This window comes from Charadrius vociferus, unplaced genomic scaffold (genome assembly GCF_000708025.1).
Source record: "Charadrius vociferus isolate BGI_N301 unplaced genomic scaffold, ASM70802v2 scaffold210, whole genome shotgun sequence".
In the NCBI taxonomy this organism is placed as follows: domain Eukaryota; kingdom Metazoa; phylum Chordata; class Aves; order Charadriiformes; family Charadriidae; genus Charadrius; species Charadrius vociferus.
The window spans coordinates 1034948-1054028 of record NW_009646421.1 but is presented as its reverse complement, the minus strand read 5'-3'; the positions used below and the strand labels follow the sequence as shown (position 1 = coordinate 1054028).

The following is a 19081-nucleotide window of genomic DNA, read 5'->3' as shown; positions in this document are numbered from 1 at the left end:
TAGGTTCTGCCTGGCACTGATAATATGCAGCTTTCGGTAGTTGGAGATTCAGCCATAAAGAGCTACCACTGGGCTACTGCACTTATACATGCTGCATTTATAAATAAATGGGACGTGTACAATTGGATGGGAGCTGGCAAAGGACATAACACAGAAGAGGTGAGGTCCGCCACCCTTCCCAAAGAAAGGTCATTTGTGATCAGATCTTATAATTGCTTGCCGTCCACACCAGCACAGTGACGAAGTGCAGAAGGGGAGAGGGGAAGGGCAGAGGACACCTACGCACCGTCGGGCTCGCTGTCAGAAGCACTGCCGTAGTTGGCCGCCAACGAACTCAAGGCAGAGGTGACCTGCTTGGGAACAACAGCCAATTCCTGTCTCCCATCTTCAGCTATGGCTTCTTCCTTGTCGGATTCTGCAGGGAGAAAAAAGTCAAGAGGGATTTTTCCCAATACTCCTGCGTGCCACCAGCCAGCCTGGCTGCTAAATCCCCATCTCACCACCATGCAAGACCGATGTCGAGCAGCATTGCTCAACACCATGGACTGATATAAAAGCCCCATACTTGTCTACCGTCTACAGACATTCAGTGGCAAAGTCAGCTCACCACTGGTTTACAGTCCGGCCAGCAAAGCTACAGAAGCAAAAAAAAAAAAAGTTTCCTGAACAAGAGCTTGGGCTTTCTGGTTCTTTCTTCACATACCAAATGTAATTATAGGTTTTATTATCAAGTGTAGGTAAAGAGAGAGAGAGGATTTCATAATATGTTTTGAAGTCTTGCTGGATATAGTCCTGTGGAGGCGGGGGGTGGAGAAGAAGGATTCAAAAGCCAGTCAGGGGAAAAAGAAAAAAGAGAAAAAAAAAAAGGAGAATTCGGCTCTCTCAAAGCGGGAATTTAAGAGCAAAGAAATTTTTGGATAGTAAAAAAGTTCATTAGGGACATTGAGAACCAAAGCCACAAATTAGATGGTCAGTTCCCAGCAGTACTTCAGACCATTTGATACTTAACCCTGCCCCGAGCATTACAGACGTACACAAGTGAAGTATTACAGTCTCAAACTGCCCCAAAAAGAATACTGGGAAGATAGAAGGCAAGTGTACCAAAAATGCTGAAATTGAGGATACTAGATAAACAGAGCCCTACCAGAAAAAGATTCCTAAAAATAAACATGCAGAATTCTGATGGCTTTAGTTTGAAACAAAGGATTTATATGCACTAAAAATCTTTGAAAGACTCTCAGGTAAACCATGCTAGAGTTAGCAGGAAAACTAGGAAATGCTTCAGTAATACACCTGCATACAAATTTCATATATACATACAGACACACACAACACTACTAGAAACATTTTGAGAAACTAACCTGTTGAGACTACCAGAAAAAGACTGGTTGCAATCTTATTTCCACAAAGAAGAGTTGTGCCATCTCCCATCCCCTGCCTAAGCCTGCACTACAGGACAGCTGCCTCACACTTCAGATTTTACTGAAATAAACACTTTTGAGATCTTTATCTTAAATCAAATATTTCTCTACTCTATCCTAACATTTCATTCACGATTGGCAATTTGATTCATTGGAGCTCATGCAGTTTGGTAAAGCAACTTCTAGATAAATACACAGGTATTTATCTAAACTACTTACCTGCCTCTTTTTATTTTGAGCTCTTTCTGAGAAAGGTAGATTCTCACCGATTTAGTAAACATGCCAATTTGCAATTACATTGGAAGCTCATGGTAAATGCAGTGCGTTTTTCTAATGGAGAATACAGAGCACCTGCATATACTTAGGCAATTATAAAAACAGCATTTACTTGAAGTTATTTTGATTCATGGCTGCTTTTTTCTATCTCATCCAAAATGTTGAGTGCATACTGTAGTTGGGTGCCTTTTCGTTTTATTTTCTTTAATTTTTGAAGTATCTCTTTTAATTTGCTTTTTAGCAAATTAGGAAAACACATTTACTGGAATACATTTTTTTCTTCGTGACATGTTCAGAAGAAGCGTTATGCACTACTGAATAAAACTGACTGACTGTTTCTGGTCAGTGGATCCCTCAAAATTTTACATGTGATAGGCTCATCATCTTACCTCGTTTCTGCTCATAAATGAAGAGGAAAATTCTGTTTTGTCATCTCCCGCTCAATTTCTTAGCTTTGAAGGAATTACCCACTAAACAGAACTTAAGCGAACGCGTTATGCAAAAAATACATTCCCTCTAGAAAAAGGGCTGTTGCTGTTAAAAAGATTTAAATACTCCACAAAATGTACCTATACAGTAAAATCATAGACTTCAGTTGTATGATTTTTTTTTTTTAAGTTCTACTTAGTTATATTGTGTTTCTTATTGTTATAAAACAAGTGCCACGTTCCTTTTCTACCTGTTACAACAGAAGTTACTAGCTGTACTTTGGTATAATTAGAATTTTATCATTAAGTAATACACAGATGCTGTGGGGAAATACAGTTATATTTAAGCATACTTAAGTTTCCCAATACGCAGAGATTAGTGGAATAAACAAATTGCATAGGGATGCTGTGTTCTTGTTCCACTAATTGAAGATTATGTTTTCAAGAGGAAAAACTCAGTATCAGACGTCAGATGCATTCTAGCCCTGTTGCTAAAAGAGCTAGCATATAAGCCAGCTTACATGCCATATTTTAAGAGTACTGCATCACTGCTGACTATATCATAAATAGTTGTATCCGGAGCGTTTATATTGCTGCCAGCATGGGGAAACAAGACACTCTCACAAAAAAAAACCCAACCACAACTAAGCAGCAATACTTCAGAGAACACACACATATGGAGAGTATCAAGAGTAAAGTAGATAATACAGCAAAAACCAGAATTAAAAGAAAAATGCTGACATTTTAAGTAATTCACTTAACTCGCACAAGGAAATCCATTTGTTTTCACATTCTAAATACTGTTACTTTCAAAACCACAAAGGGATATTTAATAGTCTTTAAAAATAATTTGATTGTCAGAGTGTTTTCTTCTTCTTCTGGCTTTATAACTATCTTCTTATTTTATATGCTAGTTTAGCAACATAAGCTGGTGCATGTGCTTTAGACTATTGTACAGTATTTACGTCAGAAATAATACTGCACACAAACTTTATGGCAGCACTTCCAAAATCCTGACAAGCAAGCAAAAGTTCAGCATCTAAACTCACAACAAATCACATGCTATTTCTTTTCCTCTCCTTCCTAAAGTTACTACAGCATCACTTCCCTATGGCCCGAACCACTTTCCTTTTGCTGCCTCTCCCAGCTAAGTGTTTTGGACAAAAAAGCCTTCCTAATCAGGAGATTACAGGTAAAATAAGATTATTATGGTAAAGTACTTGTTAAAACAAAGATAGAATTGAGGTGCTCCATTAAGAGCCCAGAAAGCCTCTTCAGGTTGTTAGCTAAATATTGATTTAAAGCTAGTAATGTATTTTAAAACATACAAAGCTAAGACAAATAAGTATCCAGCATGTTTATTTTTCAAATCCAAGACACACCTACATCCTGTCTCTCAACATCTTGTCCCCTTCAGATTAAGCATTTTTTGATGATACAGAATAAAATTTAATGCTTCCTAATTTTCACAGAAAAATCAGAAAGACATAAAAGTAGTCTGCTGGATTTTCCCCTGCGTGTTTATAATGCAATCAAATTGACTTGCAAGCAAATTTACGTAGAAGTGCTTAATGCTAGTAGTATCTTAAACATTCTTGTGTCAGCCTTTCCAAATCAGAATTTTTCTTCCTCTTCAATGACTTTGTATTTCAGCTTCTTTCCAAACTGTATCTCAGCCAAGTCTACTACCTTTAGCTCTTCCTACCAGCACATGTGGACATGAATGCAGTTGGACACAGGCACGTATCCTAAAGACCTTTAGAACACTGAGATAGTTTCCTCCATGACAGGTCAAGCCTACTAGGGCAGAAGTTCCCCAAAATGCAAGATTTGCCCCACTCCTTCACAATAATCACACTGGGAATTTTCTTAGACCATGTCCTGAATCAGAATATTTCTCTATGGAAATTTCCATTTAAAAAGAAGTTCTAAGTGCAAGTTTTAGGCGCAGGGATGTTGGACTCCCTTCAAGCTTCTACAACCCTGTTGGCCCTGGCACTATTCTAGCCGCAATACATCAATTCTGGGCTTTTTCTGTTAGCAACAATGAGAAGGTAAGTATGACAACATAGTCAATACTGTAAGGCCTTGCATCAATGCATCCAACTAAGAGAGAGTTTTCCCATTTTAACCATGCACAGTTAGCCCTCTTTCAATCAAGGACAGAGTTTACGTATTTTTTGGAAATCCCCAGCTCTCCCCAAAAGTTGCTAGTAATGCAAGAGGTCAGCAATCACTTCAGCAGTACTTCATAAAATAAAAGTTCTCCAAGTTCCTTCATCTTACCAACATCACCGTTTGCCAGAACACTGAGAGGATCCACGTCCTTCACATATGGCTGAGCTGCTAAGGCACACTGTTTTTCATGTTCCTTTTCACACACTCCGTTATCTGGTCCATTGGCTTCATTTTGAGTTCTATGTACATTACAATTGCCACCGTTTTTCTTAAATTTCTTCCAGAATGGGCGCCTTTGTCTTCTCCTCTGTCTTCCTTGCTGCCCAAACCTCTCTTCATTTTCTGGAGGTTTCCACATCCCCTTCATTTTGCTGGAAAACAGAAACGCAAAGCTCATACAAACACCACTCTACCAGAATAAAATCAATTGATGTAACCAAACACCTCAGGCCCCCATTTAAGGTTCAGCAACATAGCACGATGCCAGGACTTAACTCCAGCAAAATCAATTGATGTAACCAAACACCTCGCCCCTATTTAAGGTTCAGCAACACAGCACGATGCCAGGACTTAACTCCAGTCAGCTAATATGTGGTGACAGACCAGACGGGCAGTCAGAGCTCATTTCATTGGCAGGGCAATATGGCAAATCTAGAACCTAAAGAGTTTGAAGTTCATGACTTATCTTTTAACAAGGCAAAGGGAAACAGACTAGGTAAGTTCCTCGGTCAGTGTGAGGATATAGTGTTTTCATTTCACATTATGAAGTCAAGAAATGTTCCTTTCACTTAAGCAATTAAGTCATTCAAAACAGGGGGGAAGTGGAATTAAAAGGGAAGCATCTACTATAAGCATACTACCACTGCTGAAGTCTCCTTTTTCCACTTACAGCTCAGAGAAGGATCTTGCTGCACTAAATCCATTCAGCCATTTGACACCATCAGTCAAAATGACTTCCTACTCCTGCCTCCACATGCCATTCAATTTTTTTCACTCCGATAGAAAAGGAATAAAAGAACCTTCTATCAGACAGATTTTTAAAAACCTGAAACAAAATAACAAGACCTATAATATGGGAAGAGCACAGCATGCTGGTTCCACTTATTTTCCATGGTTCCTCCAGGCTATCCGATAAACACAAAACATGTTTATAGGAAGGTACCGGGAGAGCTTAACAAATTCTCATCAAAGTCTATAGATACAAGAATAGGTGTGACCTAGACAGAAAAGCACATATAGAAAGGACAACCTAAGCTTCATGAAAATACTTATCTTCAAGCAACAGAAGCTTAATTCAGCAAAACAAGACTGCAACTAATCATCAGCACATTACAACCACAAAAGACATACAAGATCTACCACTCTGAGTGAGCCTCACGGTTCGTTCTGCTCAGTAGTCTCCCTCTCAGCCTCACCTACAGCACGGCAGAAGTCCTGTTATCCTTAGTCAACCGTATAATACCATACTTGGGCAAAAGCTTCTTCCTGAAACTTCTCCCTGGGTCTAGAGTCATGCATCTGCAAGCAGAGTCTTGCAAATGTATTTCTAACCTGGTACCTTGTCATTGATAAGCAGCCAGTGGAACATGTGAGGAAAGATAAAAGAGCATAAAAGCAGGGTGAATGGTCACCTTTCTCCTCGCCTACTTTTCCATGGTGTACCACTTAGAGACACTCTCTGACTAGAGATGGTCCCAAGACACTGCCGGTTGTGTGTCTCATGCTGTGGGCATGTCTGGCACCCCTGAAATCTTGCAGCAAGGCGTTAACATTTTGTGAAAAAGGATTTCTTTTGGTTTGTCTTCATTCTGATTTCTAAAATGGTCATTTGGTACCACCACCCTTCTCAAGTTACCAGAAACAGTGTTTAACTGCATTCTATTCACCTTTTCCCACCTATGCAATTTTTCTAGACCTCTGTCATACAGCCCTGCCAAGCAACCACTTCTTCGCTTGTACAGAAACGTGCCCATTACCAATGTTCCTCTCCTCCATAACCTTTCCAACCTAATTAAGTTCTTCTTGAGAGAACAGGGCCCGCCATAGCATTCGAAATGGCTTTATATTGCAAAAAAACCCCACCATATTCCATTTCATTCTCCAGGCACTTCATGTCAGCGTCTAACACTGATTGCTCAGCCTTGATAATGTCATCCACCATAGTGCTCCTGTGGCACAAGAGGCAAACCACCACCTTCCTGTGCGTCAGTCTCTTATCCACAAAAGGAGGCTAATATTAGCTCCCATAATTCTATTCCATCTAAACAGAGAACTGCATTTCTGAATTTGTACAATCAGGCTCTAAATTCAGGATGCTGTTGTGTAACTTAAAAGATATTGAGCAAATATAGGCTTAATTAGAGGTGTTGCCCTTGACCAAGTGTTAAAAAACAACATTCTGATTTCCCTGGGGCCTCAAACACCCATAAAAAAACCCCAAGGTCACAAACACATCCCAACAAACGTCAACCTGGCATCTGCCTTCCTCTCATGAAAGATATACTACTCTTCACTTCTCATTCAGAGGGGATAGAGCCATGCACTATTAATCAGCTGTTGCAAGACACCAGGCAGACTACCAAAGTGGTCCTTCTGCATCTCTAATCTCACATGCGGGGATGCTGAGAATTAGCAGTTGTAAAGCACTTCAGAGAACCACAAATGGAAAGCGCTGTAGAAGTGTTAAGTATCTAATCCTTTCTAAATCTTACTTAGGTATTTGCTTTAATAGTACAGGTTGCAGAGAACAAGCTGCATTCTATTTTTGCCTCATGCATCAGTAAATTTGCCAGATAAGCACCGATTCCAGAATCTTTACTGCTGGTATACAAAGCAGAAACAACAGCTTTTTTGACAGTTCATCAAGTCTACAGTGCTAGCAACTCAGGGAAGGGAGGGGGGAAAAAAAGAAGAGACTTCTAAAAATCAACCAGAGTTAAAGGTGACCGAGTGAAAGCAAACAACCTATAACTTTGAGGGCTTTTTGTCCAAACAATTTTCCAGATATAATGTTACTAACAAGTGTAATAATACGGAACTGCTGATAGACATTTAAGACTACATAACGCATCCAACTCACAGCCACAAGAGTTACCAAGTAAAACTGTAGATACCAAACAGTTTGTTACTGTGACAAGCAAAACTCATATTTGCACATAAAAATCTCCAAACATAATATCACATATGTTTGCAGCTTTAATCTTAATGCCTAGGTTTAGTTCCTTGGGTCCAAAGCACTTCTGCAACTTTATATCCTTTGAAGGGAGTTTTACTTCAGTCTTTCCTTCCAAAGTCATGAAAGGCAACCAGTTGGAGGGGGTGGGTAAGTGTTGGGTCTTCTGAAGAACACGCTGCACCAATGTTATCTGCACTGTCACCATTGAACAAATTATACTAGCCTGACATGAACCCTATCCTGCACTAGTTCCACTGCTTTACCATGGTGCAAGTTTTATTTTGTTTGGTGCCTACCACTATTAAAAAATCAAAACCAAACAAAACAACAACAACAAAAAAGCCCACACCAAACCAGGCAAGCTCCAGCTTCACTTTCATGCAGCAGCAAATGGTGCTTGGCAAGAGCCCCTAGGAACTGAGTCTGCTCCTGCCTTCCAGCTCAGAATTTAAACAAGTGATATTCTTAGAAGTGTGGATCATTATAACATTTTTTTTTTTAAGAAGTCTTTCCACAGGCCCTAAAGTAGAGCTAATGAAGTTACCCAGTTCCACATAACACTGACAGTGAAGGGATAAAAGAACAAAGATAAAAAGAACAAAGACCATACTGGAAAGTAATCCACAATTTAACGGAGAGAACAGATAAAAACCCAAGAGGAGCAAGAATTAGGCTCAGAACAAAGGTGGCAGATAGATAAAGATGATGGAGGGTAGAAAAAAGACACAGCACTACTTAAGCTATGAAAATAAAGTTAAATCTTCTTCCCCTTTTCACTCGATTATTGATTTATCACCTGAAAGGAGAGAATAAGAAGCCAAATCCACTCCTAAAATCTCTCTTGGCCATTTTCAGGCATTAAAGGATTAGACCATGTGGATTTATTATGTTGCATGACTTCCGCCCCCATTATTTCTTTTTCAGAGACCAAGGTTACGCTGATCTAATGAATGGCCACTAGGATGTGGTTTTCTCAAACAGGCCAGAGTGTAGAATTCAGCAAGAACATCAGATTTCTAATACAATTATTGTTTAATTTAACTGAAGTGGACTATGAAGCACTCTAAACAAAAGAACATTACAACTGCAGTTTGTCAAATGACCTGTCCTCTGTTAAAGGGCAGCTAGATCGTGCGTACAGTGGAAGCAGTAAGTGCTGGGAGACTACACTAAGTGTACTTCTGAACTCATTAGGAGGAAAGTAACAAGCTTGTTTCAAAACGCTTACCCAAACTGCTGGGTAGTCAGCACCTCTCCCCTTTCTTCCTTCTGTGTCTGCATCGACTTCTTCCTTTCGATGTTGGCCAACGTAGGAAAATTTCTAGAAGGAAAAATAAAAATATTCACCGACTCTTAAATGATTCACCGTAATTTGTCAATTCCCCCTTTACCAAACCAGCATCTTCTAGGAGCGTAATAGTTTTTTTTTTTTATAACATTTCATCGAAGTTTAACAGACTGTTTCCTTCTTAAAAAGGAACCGGTGAGGAAAAGAAACCTGATTTTATGCTTACACACTTAGATGGAAAAAAAAACCCAAACAAACAACAAAAAAAAAACACCAAAACCCACTACCAAATCAGTGTAATTAGATTTACCAAACCTACAAATGAGCTACAGACACACAGTTCAGTTACACTTATGGACCCTCTGCCTGCCCCTACACGTAACAGCACGATTTAGTCCTACAGTTTTACTTTTATGGTGCTTCAACTGGAGTATTTGAATGATCTTAAAAGGTACAACATGCCTTTAGCAAACCAACTGCTGAGTTCTTGTAATACCAAAAAACAGCTTCTGGGTGCACAAGATTCCTTTAATGTGACAGTTAGAGAAGAGCACACAAATTTCCTCTTGAGCAATATTCAGTATTGTGCTTGCACACTGACCTCTAACTCACCAAAATTACTGCCCCTCTTTAATTCCAGCTTCAAGAAAAATTGCTAAGTCATGCAGACCAAAACCATTTACTGTTATAACTATCTTCTAAACCATCCCTCCCTTCCATTCCCCACCTCCCTCCCCATCCCTCCCCATGGATGAATGTGCCGGTTCTAGCATGCAAAGCCTGCTGCAAATTACTGTCAAAGCCCCAAAATGGCTATGCTAGTTGCTCTGTAAACATTAGTTAGTTAAATCCCAGTGCCTTGAGATAAAAATGGTAAATGAGAAACACATGCGCACCCCCACCAGCTTCTGGATAGAAATGCAAAGTGTAAATATTTGATAAGTCTATTAAAATGGAGTAACGAGAAACTTAAAACAGCTATTCACTATATATAGCTACCAAAAAGGACATGTATCTTCCTTTAAATATTTAATCTTATCACATGCATCTTCCCCATTTTACAACACAAATGTTAAGTGTCGCATTGATGCGAGACAGTTTCAACCACATACCATGAGAAAAAGATGAGAACCATTTCCTACGAGACACACCTAAACATGCTACAGAACTTGTCTCCTTTAAGAGGATTTGAACACGAGCTGTCAACTTCTATTTTCATTGGATTTCTCCCAGAAATCGGCCATACAGCTCAAGCGAGCATAAGGATGTGATGTTTTATCTACACTCTTCCCTGCTAGCTACATTTGTTCATCCATGTTATAACACTCCCAGCACACAGCAAGCATGCAATGAATTATTTAGTCTCAAGAGCTTCGCATTGACAAAGACCCTGTGCTTGGCACCTCTTCACAGCTTTAGGATAAGGTGCTTTCCTTACACGAGTAAGGCTCACAGGAGGAAACAGAGCTATAAAAAGTAGTTATGCTCAAAAGAGCCCCAAGCTTGTCTTAGAATTATTTTTTTTTTTTTTAAGACATAAGGGAAGACCCTTAATCCTGGAGCAAAGGAGTCTTCAAAGTGCTCCTGTAGTTATGTTGATTAAGGACATATCCAGACATGCTCTAACAACATGATTTGAGACGTGACTGCCTCCCACTTTCATTCCTACGAGTTACCACTCCCTCCACCGAGCCACCGTAATGGACTCCACAAATGCTTTCAGTTCGATTCATTGCCAAGACAGTCAGATTTCTCCCAAACCACCCTTCCAGTTGACACAGGCAATAACTAACAGCTGAAGTGAGCTCAGATCATAAGTCTGAGTATGTCTGCAAAAGCACATCTGAAGGCACCTGTAGTGGCTGTGTTTATTTTCCCCAGCTCTTCTCAAACATTAAATAGCGTTTTACTCACTGCCTTTACCTCGTGCAGAAAATGTACCTATTTTGACAGCATACACGCAGTGCTTCATTTCATTTACAATGAGCATCCCCTAAATTATTCTTCCATCTAAGGACTTGGCGGGCAGTAAGTTCTAGAACTTCAAGTCTGCAGGTCACCAAACTCAGTACAAGGTGGACTGGGTTCACTCCTGCCCAGGTGCTCTGCTGTGCGACGACGAGGCTGGGCTAAGCCCATCAGTCAGTCCTGGTAGGACCCGGCCAAGTCAACCCCAGTTGTCCCCACAAGAAGCAAGTGGACCAAAGAGGCATGGACCAAAATCACCCACCCATCCAAATGTACCAGCCCCAGTGTAACTCCACAACTCATCAGGTCCCACAGCCACAGCACAAAGAAGTCTGTGGACCTCCTAGCATCGGCTAGATCGACCCATGAAGGCAGCAAAATTCAGCTGGACCTTAAGTGGAGACAGATGCCTACAATGGAAACATTATGGTCTTGAGGTACAACTTTATGGCAGACTTTGCAAACTTCACTGTCTAAGGACAACCACAAAGTTCTCAAGAGGTCAAAAAAATCAAATGGAGAGAGGAATTTTTTGGATACACAGAATTCTTATTCAAGAAGGCTAAATTTAGGAAGGCTGCTCTGAACAGAGTTGTGACAACACAGAAAGAAGAGCCTACACTGAATCTCTCCACATAAAAGACCATGGTAAAATCCAATGAGTTGACCTGTTTTTGACTCCTTCTCAGAAGGCATGCCGTCTTCCTCCTCCAACCAAATGAGGTTCTTAATGTTACCTACACACACCACTGAAGCAGAAGTAGTAGCCTAGCACTTAGGTCCTGCAAAGAACTTGTTAGAGCTTGAATGCAGCCAGCTTCATCAGTCACCACAAAGGCTTTACAAACCTAAGCAACTTGTTGTAAGAGAAGGAGTTAAACCAGGATGTGATGGTCTGGCACAGCAGATTTCAAGAAGGAGCCAGTACTGCCCGAGAAGGCAGCCCCGTTTCATAGCAGCTGCAGTTTCCAACCATAGACACTTCTATAATCCAAACTGGAAGTTTTTCAGTATAAATGGTCAGGATAACACCAGAAAACTGGTTTTCAGTCTGAGTATATAACATATACACACCAACACAGTGATATGCAGGTAGAGGATACCCTAAGCTTCCAGAGACAGGGAACGGTGACACTGAGCATCATCACTAACACATATGCCTTAGTGAATAGACTCCCCCCCCATAAATGAGTGCACTAACTGGAGTCATACATGTTCTACAGGCCACTGTACTCTATCCTGCTTACACAAACATCAGAGTAAACTAGCTCTTAGCAAGCAGTGGAAAGCCAGAGCTTTGCCAGTAGCTAACAGAAAAGATCTGTTTCTATAGCACAGTGTGAGCTGAGAGCTATACAAGTTCATCACCTTTATAGGAACGGCACTGTGATCAAATTGCCTCAATTTCTTGAGCTGGTCTTGACTGCATACTCACAACCAACAGCAAAAGGGACACGGACAGCCCCGAGGGAATAAAGATGGCCCAACAGAGAGTTGAGAAAATCTTGGTTTAAGACTCCCAGACACTTTATCAAATATTGTATTGCTAGTGTGATTTTTACCGTATGTTAGCTGAGGCAGTTTTATTGCTAATCCATCCCTGCAGTTCAGAGTAAATTTTATTGTATTGGCGTTTACCTTGATCTACCAACACATTGCTTCTACTTTGCTTCATCTTCTCTACTTTTACCAGGCACTAAGAAATAATTTTCCTTGTTACATATTTAACTACTACAAATGCAACACCAGGGACGATTCCAGGCTACTCCAGGATTATCATTATTCAACTAGATGACCACAAATTTAATTAAAAGTGGTGTGCTTGACAGTACCGGCCTTATTCATTACGCGCATGCTCAGCCTATGAGATGTATTGCAAGGAAATAATCCCTAACCGAACAAAACTCCCCCCAGCAGATTGAAGACAGGAGGGGGAGAACTTGCAAGCAACACACAAGATCAAGAAAATCCTCCAATGTTATATTAGGACATAAGCAAAAGTTTAACTATTCATTTTAACACCAGATCAGCCGTGCCACATTCTTTCTAATAACCTTTGCTCAAGAAGAGTTGGTTAGAAACAGATGGGCTAGCAGGACCCAGATCTCACTTGGGAAGAAAGGAAGACAACAATACTCCATTCTGACACATTAAGGAAATGTGCTGTAAATAATTCCCTTTAAGCACGTGAAGCCAGCACATTTCTTCAACGCTTGGAAGGGACAGGACAAATCAAAACAAGAAAAGTAATTGTAATCACCAAAGTTGATGTCAGACTTCACAACCATCTGTCTGCAAAACATAGGAAAACCTTGAGTTCCCGTGGAACTTCATCTCTATTGCTGTTCACTTAATAAGATTGCCTGGCTCAGCAAGTTCAGGGGGCCACAAATCATTATAGAATATTTTAGGTAAGCAGAAGGCTGAAGCAATGAACAGGGCATTGTACAGAATCAGCCACAAAAACAGCATTCTGACCCAGCATACTTCATCCCGAGGTACTCGCTCCTTACCAGCTCTCCCCCTTCTCTTCCCTCCACGTGAGTAAGGCTGCACTTTAAACACAGGGCCTTTCTAAAAGATTTTGAGCAGGATACACAACTGAGCAACACAGCAGCTAATTAAGAAGAAAAAATCCCAACTCTGTAAGTAATTATTTGTAACAGCTGAAAGCACAAACAAGACAGGAATGTTAGGGATGCAGCATGGAAACACACATGTTAAATCACTGCAACCTAATTAGAAACAAACTACTAATGACCTAAAAAGATTCATTCTTAGTTCTGACTGGAGCTTCTAGAAAGAAAAAGGCTTGTTCCTGTCACCATAAACCAAAACTGCCTAACAGCTCAGACTCCCTCTGGTGTCCTTTTTTTCTGTACAATGCAATGTTTACTGTGAGTCAACAACAGACCTTCAGTACTAAACTGATGATTTCCTGGCGACCCAATTAATGCTTCACAAAAGTTTCAGATGGGTTTCTCCCCCCTCCCCCGCCCCTTTTTTTAAATTAAATTAAAATTAAATTAATTTTTAAAAATATGTGTTAATACAGCTTCCTTGTTGTACAAAGAGTAACAAAAGCCACCCAAGTAGTCATTCTACACCCACCCATTACAGCTAAACAAGATGCCCACAAAAGGACTGAAGCACCAAAATAAGCCACGGCACTACTCCACCTAGTGGCCTTGGCTTAGAAGGTCCTAATCCAGTATCACCCGTTTTGGTTGGTGGTCTTGACTACAAGACTTTATTTCCATTGATTTTACTATGCTGCAGTGAACAAAGGCTTTCAGCAATGTTGTACCACAACAAAATTATATTCATTTGTAAAAAAAGCAACAGTATCCACCATGAGATTCTCTAGAAACTCAGCAAAAACAGTCTCAGGCAGAGTATCATCCTTACAATTAACTGCAGATAAACGTTGCTTTGTCTCGCAGCACCCACTTCCCAAGCAAACACTAGCGTACATTCAATTCCTGCTTCCCCTAATGTTCCTGTATACAGTAGAGCACATACTGACACACAGACCTGAAACATCATTTCAACACTTAAACCTTAGCATCATCCACTAGATAGGAACTCTCCCAAACCACCTGCCAAAACAGAAAAGTGTATGAAAAGTGGAAAATTAGTAGCAAAGACTCTGCACACAAGTACTGATGTTTTTCCTTGGAGCTACTGTTAGAAAATTAAGTGTAGGCCACCAGACAGACAAATCTAAGGACATTTGGGTTTTGCTAACCCAACAATTCATATTGCAAGTAGTAAAGACATAGTAAATACCACTATTGGGAAAAAAAGGACAGTGGTATGTACACTGAAAGCAAATAAAAACCAAGCCCTTAAGTATCTTTTGAATAAAAGGAAACCTTGGAACCAAAACTAATCTAACACCAAACTTGTACTTGCACACATCACAAGTAATTTTCGTCTGATTAACTATGGCATTTTAAACATGGGAGAAAAGAAATTTCTGTATCAACAAGAGCTGCTTTTAACAAAAGAAGGAACATACAGATTATCTTCATTTGTAATAAATGAACAGCAGGTGCAACAGTTGACTGCTGTGGTGTGCTGACATAGCAATAAGATTTCCCTTTGCCTTTCTAAAATTTGCAGAGAAAGCTGAAACCATGTCCAAAGCAAAGCTAAAACTTGCAGGGATGAGCTTACATGGGGAGAAATTTTGCTTCTCAATACAGCAAAAAGTGATGGGAGGCAATAAAAAAAAAAATAAATCCTACCATACATTCCACTTATTTGTCTTTTTTACAAAGCCACTGTGTAAAAACTTCTCAAAGCAAGTCAGGTTCAAAGAAAGAACGCATTATATTTCTTTGACATAAATGCAAGTTGTATTCACCAGTAAAACCTCGTCAGACAACTTTTCAAATTTAAAAAAAAAAAAAACCAACAGGTGACTAACTCTACCCTAGTTCATCACCAGTGATCTCGAAATTAAATTTGTATCACTTCCCACTCTGCATATAGGACTCTTGCTCACAGAAACAAAACTCGTGTACTGATCACTCACAAGACTATAGTCTAAGTCAAGAACAGAAGTGAGGAAAGCCTACAGCATCTTTCACCTGCTGGAAAATGGTAGATTTTAATCTGTTCAACTCCGAGGAAAAAAATAAATCAGTGGGATAATGTCTATGGAAGTACAGTGTGAATTTTTAAACACTTCAGTGCTGGTCAACAGAAAAAAGTTATACCACCTCACACCACAGAACGCGAAATAATGAGAAATTTTACTTACATAGGAACTTTACCTTGCACCCTAGGTACATTGAGAGTTGGGCTACCTGAGACAGCATCATTCATGGATTCCATTCTCTTTCAGTAGGAAAGTGTCAAGCAATGCAGAAAATTCTTAAAAATTAGGAACACTCCCTATTGAGGTCTACTGGGACAACTTAAGCTGTGGAAATTTGCACACAGCAGGATGTATTACAGTTACAGTCAGTATAATAGATCCAGATTTCTTAGCTGTTAAAAAAACACCAAGCAAACACACACACATTTCTGACCTAAAACGTCTCAGTGATCAGGCTAAAAGGAATTCACCTAACCTGAAATACCAAATCAAACATCTGGGAAGCTTCCTTCTCAGTTGATAACTTGCCCTCTATTACAATCGCCCAAATGATAAGTCTCAGCAGCTCACATGCTCCTGGCTCGGGCATTCTGACACAGACCACTACCGCAGGAGTTTTGCGGAGTCAAAGGAACAGCAGCAGCAAGCACGTGCTGCTACTGCCTTTCAACTGTCATCTAATGATCACACAGGGAAAACACAGTAAAACAAATTCATAGGTCATAAGTCTTACTCACTTTTTTCTTTCTTCTCTCCATCTAGCGATCTCTTCTGGACTATCTAACTTTATTCTTTTGGCACCAGGTGCGTGTGCCTAAGGAAAAAGTATTTCATGGGTGTTTAAAAGGGGAAGGAAAAAACCCACAAGAAAAAAAAAAAAGCATAATTCTGTCAACTACAGTAGTGTCACACTGTTTTCATGTCCAAAAGTGGTGAGACTGCGCACAGTGGTTACAAAATTAATCCATTAAAAAAAAGCATGCCAACAACATAGTATTCAACATATTTTCAACCACAACACTGTCTTACAACAGATTCTACTCAGAGGTGATACGTTTTTCCTTCCAGAAGGATGAAAACAAGCCTCTGAAGAATAAGGAAAGGGACTACAGTAAAGATCGCATAGACTCGTATTTTGGGCCCAGGGGGATACCTACGTTCTTCCAGTGCATCTGAACTATCTTCTCATGTGCGCTGAAATCACAACCTTCTTCTGTGCACTGCAAAATAACGGGGTGAACTTAAGACACACCAAGTTACACAAACAAATTATAAACAAGCACTCAAGCCCTTGAGCACTCTCTAAACTCAGTGCCAGATGCCTGTACAGTTTGTTATACAGAACTTTTAAGCTAACCAGTTTCAACACAAACGTGATTGTAAAAACAGTAAGAAGGGGTAACGTACTTTTAAATTTCATCAGATTTTAAACAGTGAAGCCAATGTATCTGATAACTGGAGATAACATGAAATTAAACTCGGAGAAAGATTTGCAAGACTCTCCAATTCCAAATTTTGATACTTCCTTGCAATAGAGAAGTAGATTTTTAATATAGGGTTTCCACACAAAGTCTTTTCATACAATAATTTTACATCCCATACTGATGTCCATGAATTAATTCCTACCACTGGGGTGACTTAGCAATACTTCACAAGAAAGACATTAAAATGACTTCAGCAATAAAACCAAAAATACATCAGAGACCTCCCTTACACACAGCATTCAGAAAAAAAAACCCTACTAACACTCTTTGTAGCTCTGGAATCTCCTTGCTAAGTCTTGCGTTCAAAGAGTGACTACAGCTAACTACTTATCAGGCACAAAGTTAAAAATCAAAGTGTAAATAAAACAAGCCAAACTCATCAACCTGTTTATGTTGTGAAATATGTTCATCATATGTCTCCTGGTTTTTATAGCCACGGTCACAGGTATCACAATAATGAGAGAAAACTGGCTCTTTTTTCTTTTTGGTCTGAAAAAAAAAAAAGAAGAAATCATCTGAAGATTGCAGTTACAAGATTAAAAGGTATTCCAATTTTTAATTAGGTGTGAAACACTTTCATGACTACTTTTGTTAGTAAAGCCATCAATTAAAACATGTTTCAACAGTTTGAAAGATAAGCTAACATAACAAGAAAGTGAAGTTCAAATCACTCATCTTCCACATAAAGCACCCTGCACTCAGCTCTTTCCACTACCACCTTTCTATCAATTATCGCTTCTGCAAACATACCAGGCCGGCACAGATTTATCAAGGGCTGGGAGGAGAGCTAGGCTACAGCCCTGAGTCTCTCCCCTATCAAGTCAGGCCATGCCTGTTCTCACATGACATGTCAGAGCTCAGAAGGAAGCAGAGATCCTTCCTTCTCCCACTGCACACGAGGGTGATCTGGCTATCTGGTCCTGATAATATAACAGAGCACTGATACAATTTAGGCATTTGGGCATCACCATAGTAATGGCTTCTCTAAAGCAAACCTGTATTAAAATTTGGTTGAAATGTATCTTTCTTTCATTAGGCTCAAGATTTGCAGACTGATTGTCATACATTTGCTCTCTTGTAAGGGCAGGCACACTAGACAAGAGTATAGGGTCTCTGTGGTACCACAGGTCAAGTCCCACACAACTGCCACTATCATAGAATGACAGAATGGTTCAGGTTGGAAGGGACCTTCCAAGATCATCCATTCCCAACCCCCCTGCCATGGGCAGGGACACCTTCCACTAGACTAGGTTACTCAAAGCCCCATCTGGCCTTGAACACCTCTAAGGATGGGGCATCCACAACTTCTCTGGGCAACCTGTACCAGCATCTCACCACCTTCATCATAAAAAACTTCTTCCTTATGTCCAACCTAAAGCTACCCTCTTTTGGTTTAAAGCCATTGCTCCTTGTCCTGTCACTAAAGACCCTACTAAAAAGTCCATCCCCGTCTTTCTTATAAGCCCCCTTTAAATCCTGGAAGGTCACAGTAAGGTCTCCCCGTAGTCTTCCCTTCTTCAGGTTGAACAATCCCAACTCTTCTCAGCCTGTCTTCACAGCAGAGGTGTTCCAGTCCCCTGACCATTTTCATAGCCCTCCTCTGGACCCACTCCAATAGGTCAATGTCTTTCTTGTGCAGGGGACCCCAGTCCATACCTTTGACTTGTTATTTTCTGCTGGAAAGCGTTTACTAAACCCAGATGCTTGCTCGCCTTGCCATTTCTGAGAGAAATTGCCATTTCCACCTTCAAAAGAGGGGGGAAAAAAAGAAAAAAAGGTAGTTATACATACAGCTGGTAAAACACACCCCCTGCTACCTTGGTGGGCCCGCTGTGGGAGGAAAGGGCCTGGGGGAAAGACGAGCCAGGGCTACACAAGCAGGACGGCCAGCAGGACACACGCTTGGAGGAAGAAGGGAGGGTTCTCGGCACCCAAGGGCTAAGGACAGCCCCAGGGTTCCTATCAGTGAGGGATGGGAAGGAGTCCATTGGCCTGAGAAACAACTTCTCCCACACCCCTCACCAGCACGAGGGCCCTGCGGTCGCTCTCTGTAGGCCGGTGGGTACCAGGCAGCGGGTGGCGCGTAGCCATCAGGCGGCAGGTAGCTGTTGGTGGGCGGGTAGCTGTCGGTGCGCGGTGGGTAACTCTCGGCGGGCGGGTAGGTGTAGATGGGCGGTGGGTAACTCTCGGCAGGCGGGTAACTGTTGGGCTGCGAGTAGCTGGCGGGCTGCGGGGAGGTCTTAGCCGGCGGGGAGCC

General features: G+C 40.7%; 1 protein-coding gene across 1 annotated transcript in view; it reads right to left on the bottom strand.

Annotated features, from left to right (window-relative positions):
• Positions 1 to 19081, bottom strand: part of NUFIP1 (nuclear fragile X mental retardation protein interacting protein 1) — a 29903-nt gene that overhangs the window by 5333 nt on the left and 5489 nt on the right. The window contains exons 2-9 of the mRNA XM_009881157.1: positions 18847 to 19051; positions 18481 to 18569; positions 17209 to 17313; positions 16498 to 16560; positions 16078 to 16154; positions 8707 to 8799; positions 4412 to 4674; positions 287 to 415 (exon numbers count right to left, since the gene is read on the bottom strand). Of these exons, the coding sequence (XP_009879459.1) occupies positions 287 to 415; positions 4412 to 4674; positions 8707 to 8799; positions 16078 to 16154; positions 16498 to 16560; positions 17209 to 17313; positions 18481 to 18569; positions 18847 to 19051 (1024 nt within the window). The remainder of the gene's footprint in view (positions 1 to 286; positions 416 to 4411; positions 4675 to 8706; positions 8800 to 16077; positions 16155 to 16497; positions 16561 to 17208; positions 17314 to 18480; positions 18570 to 18846; positions 19052 to 19081) is intronic.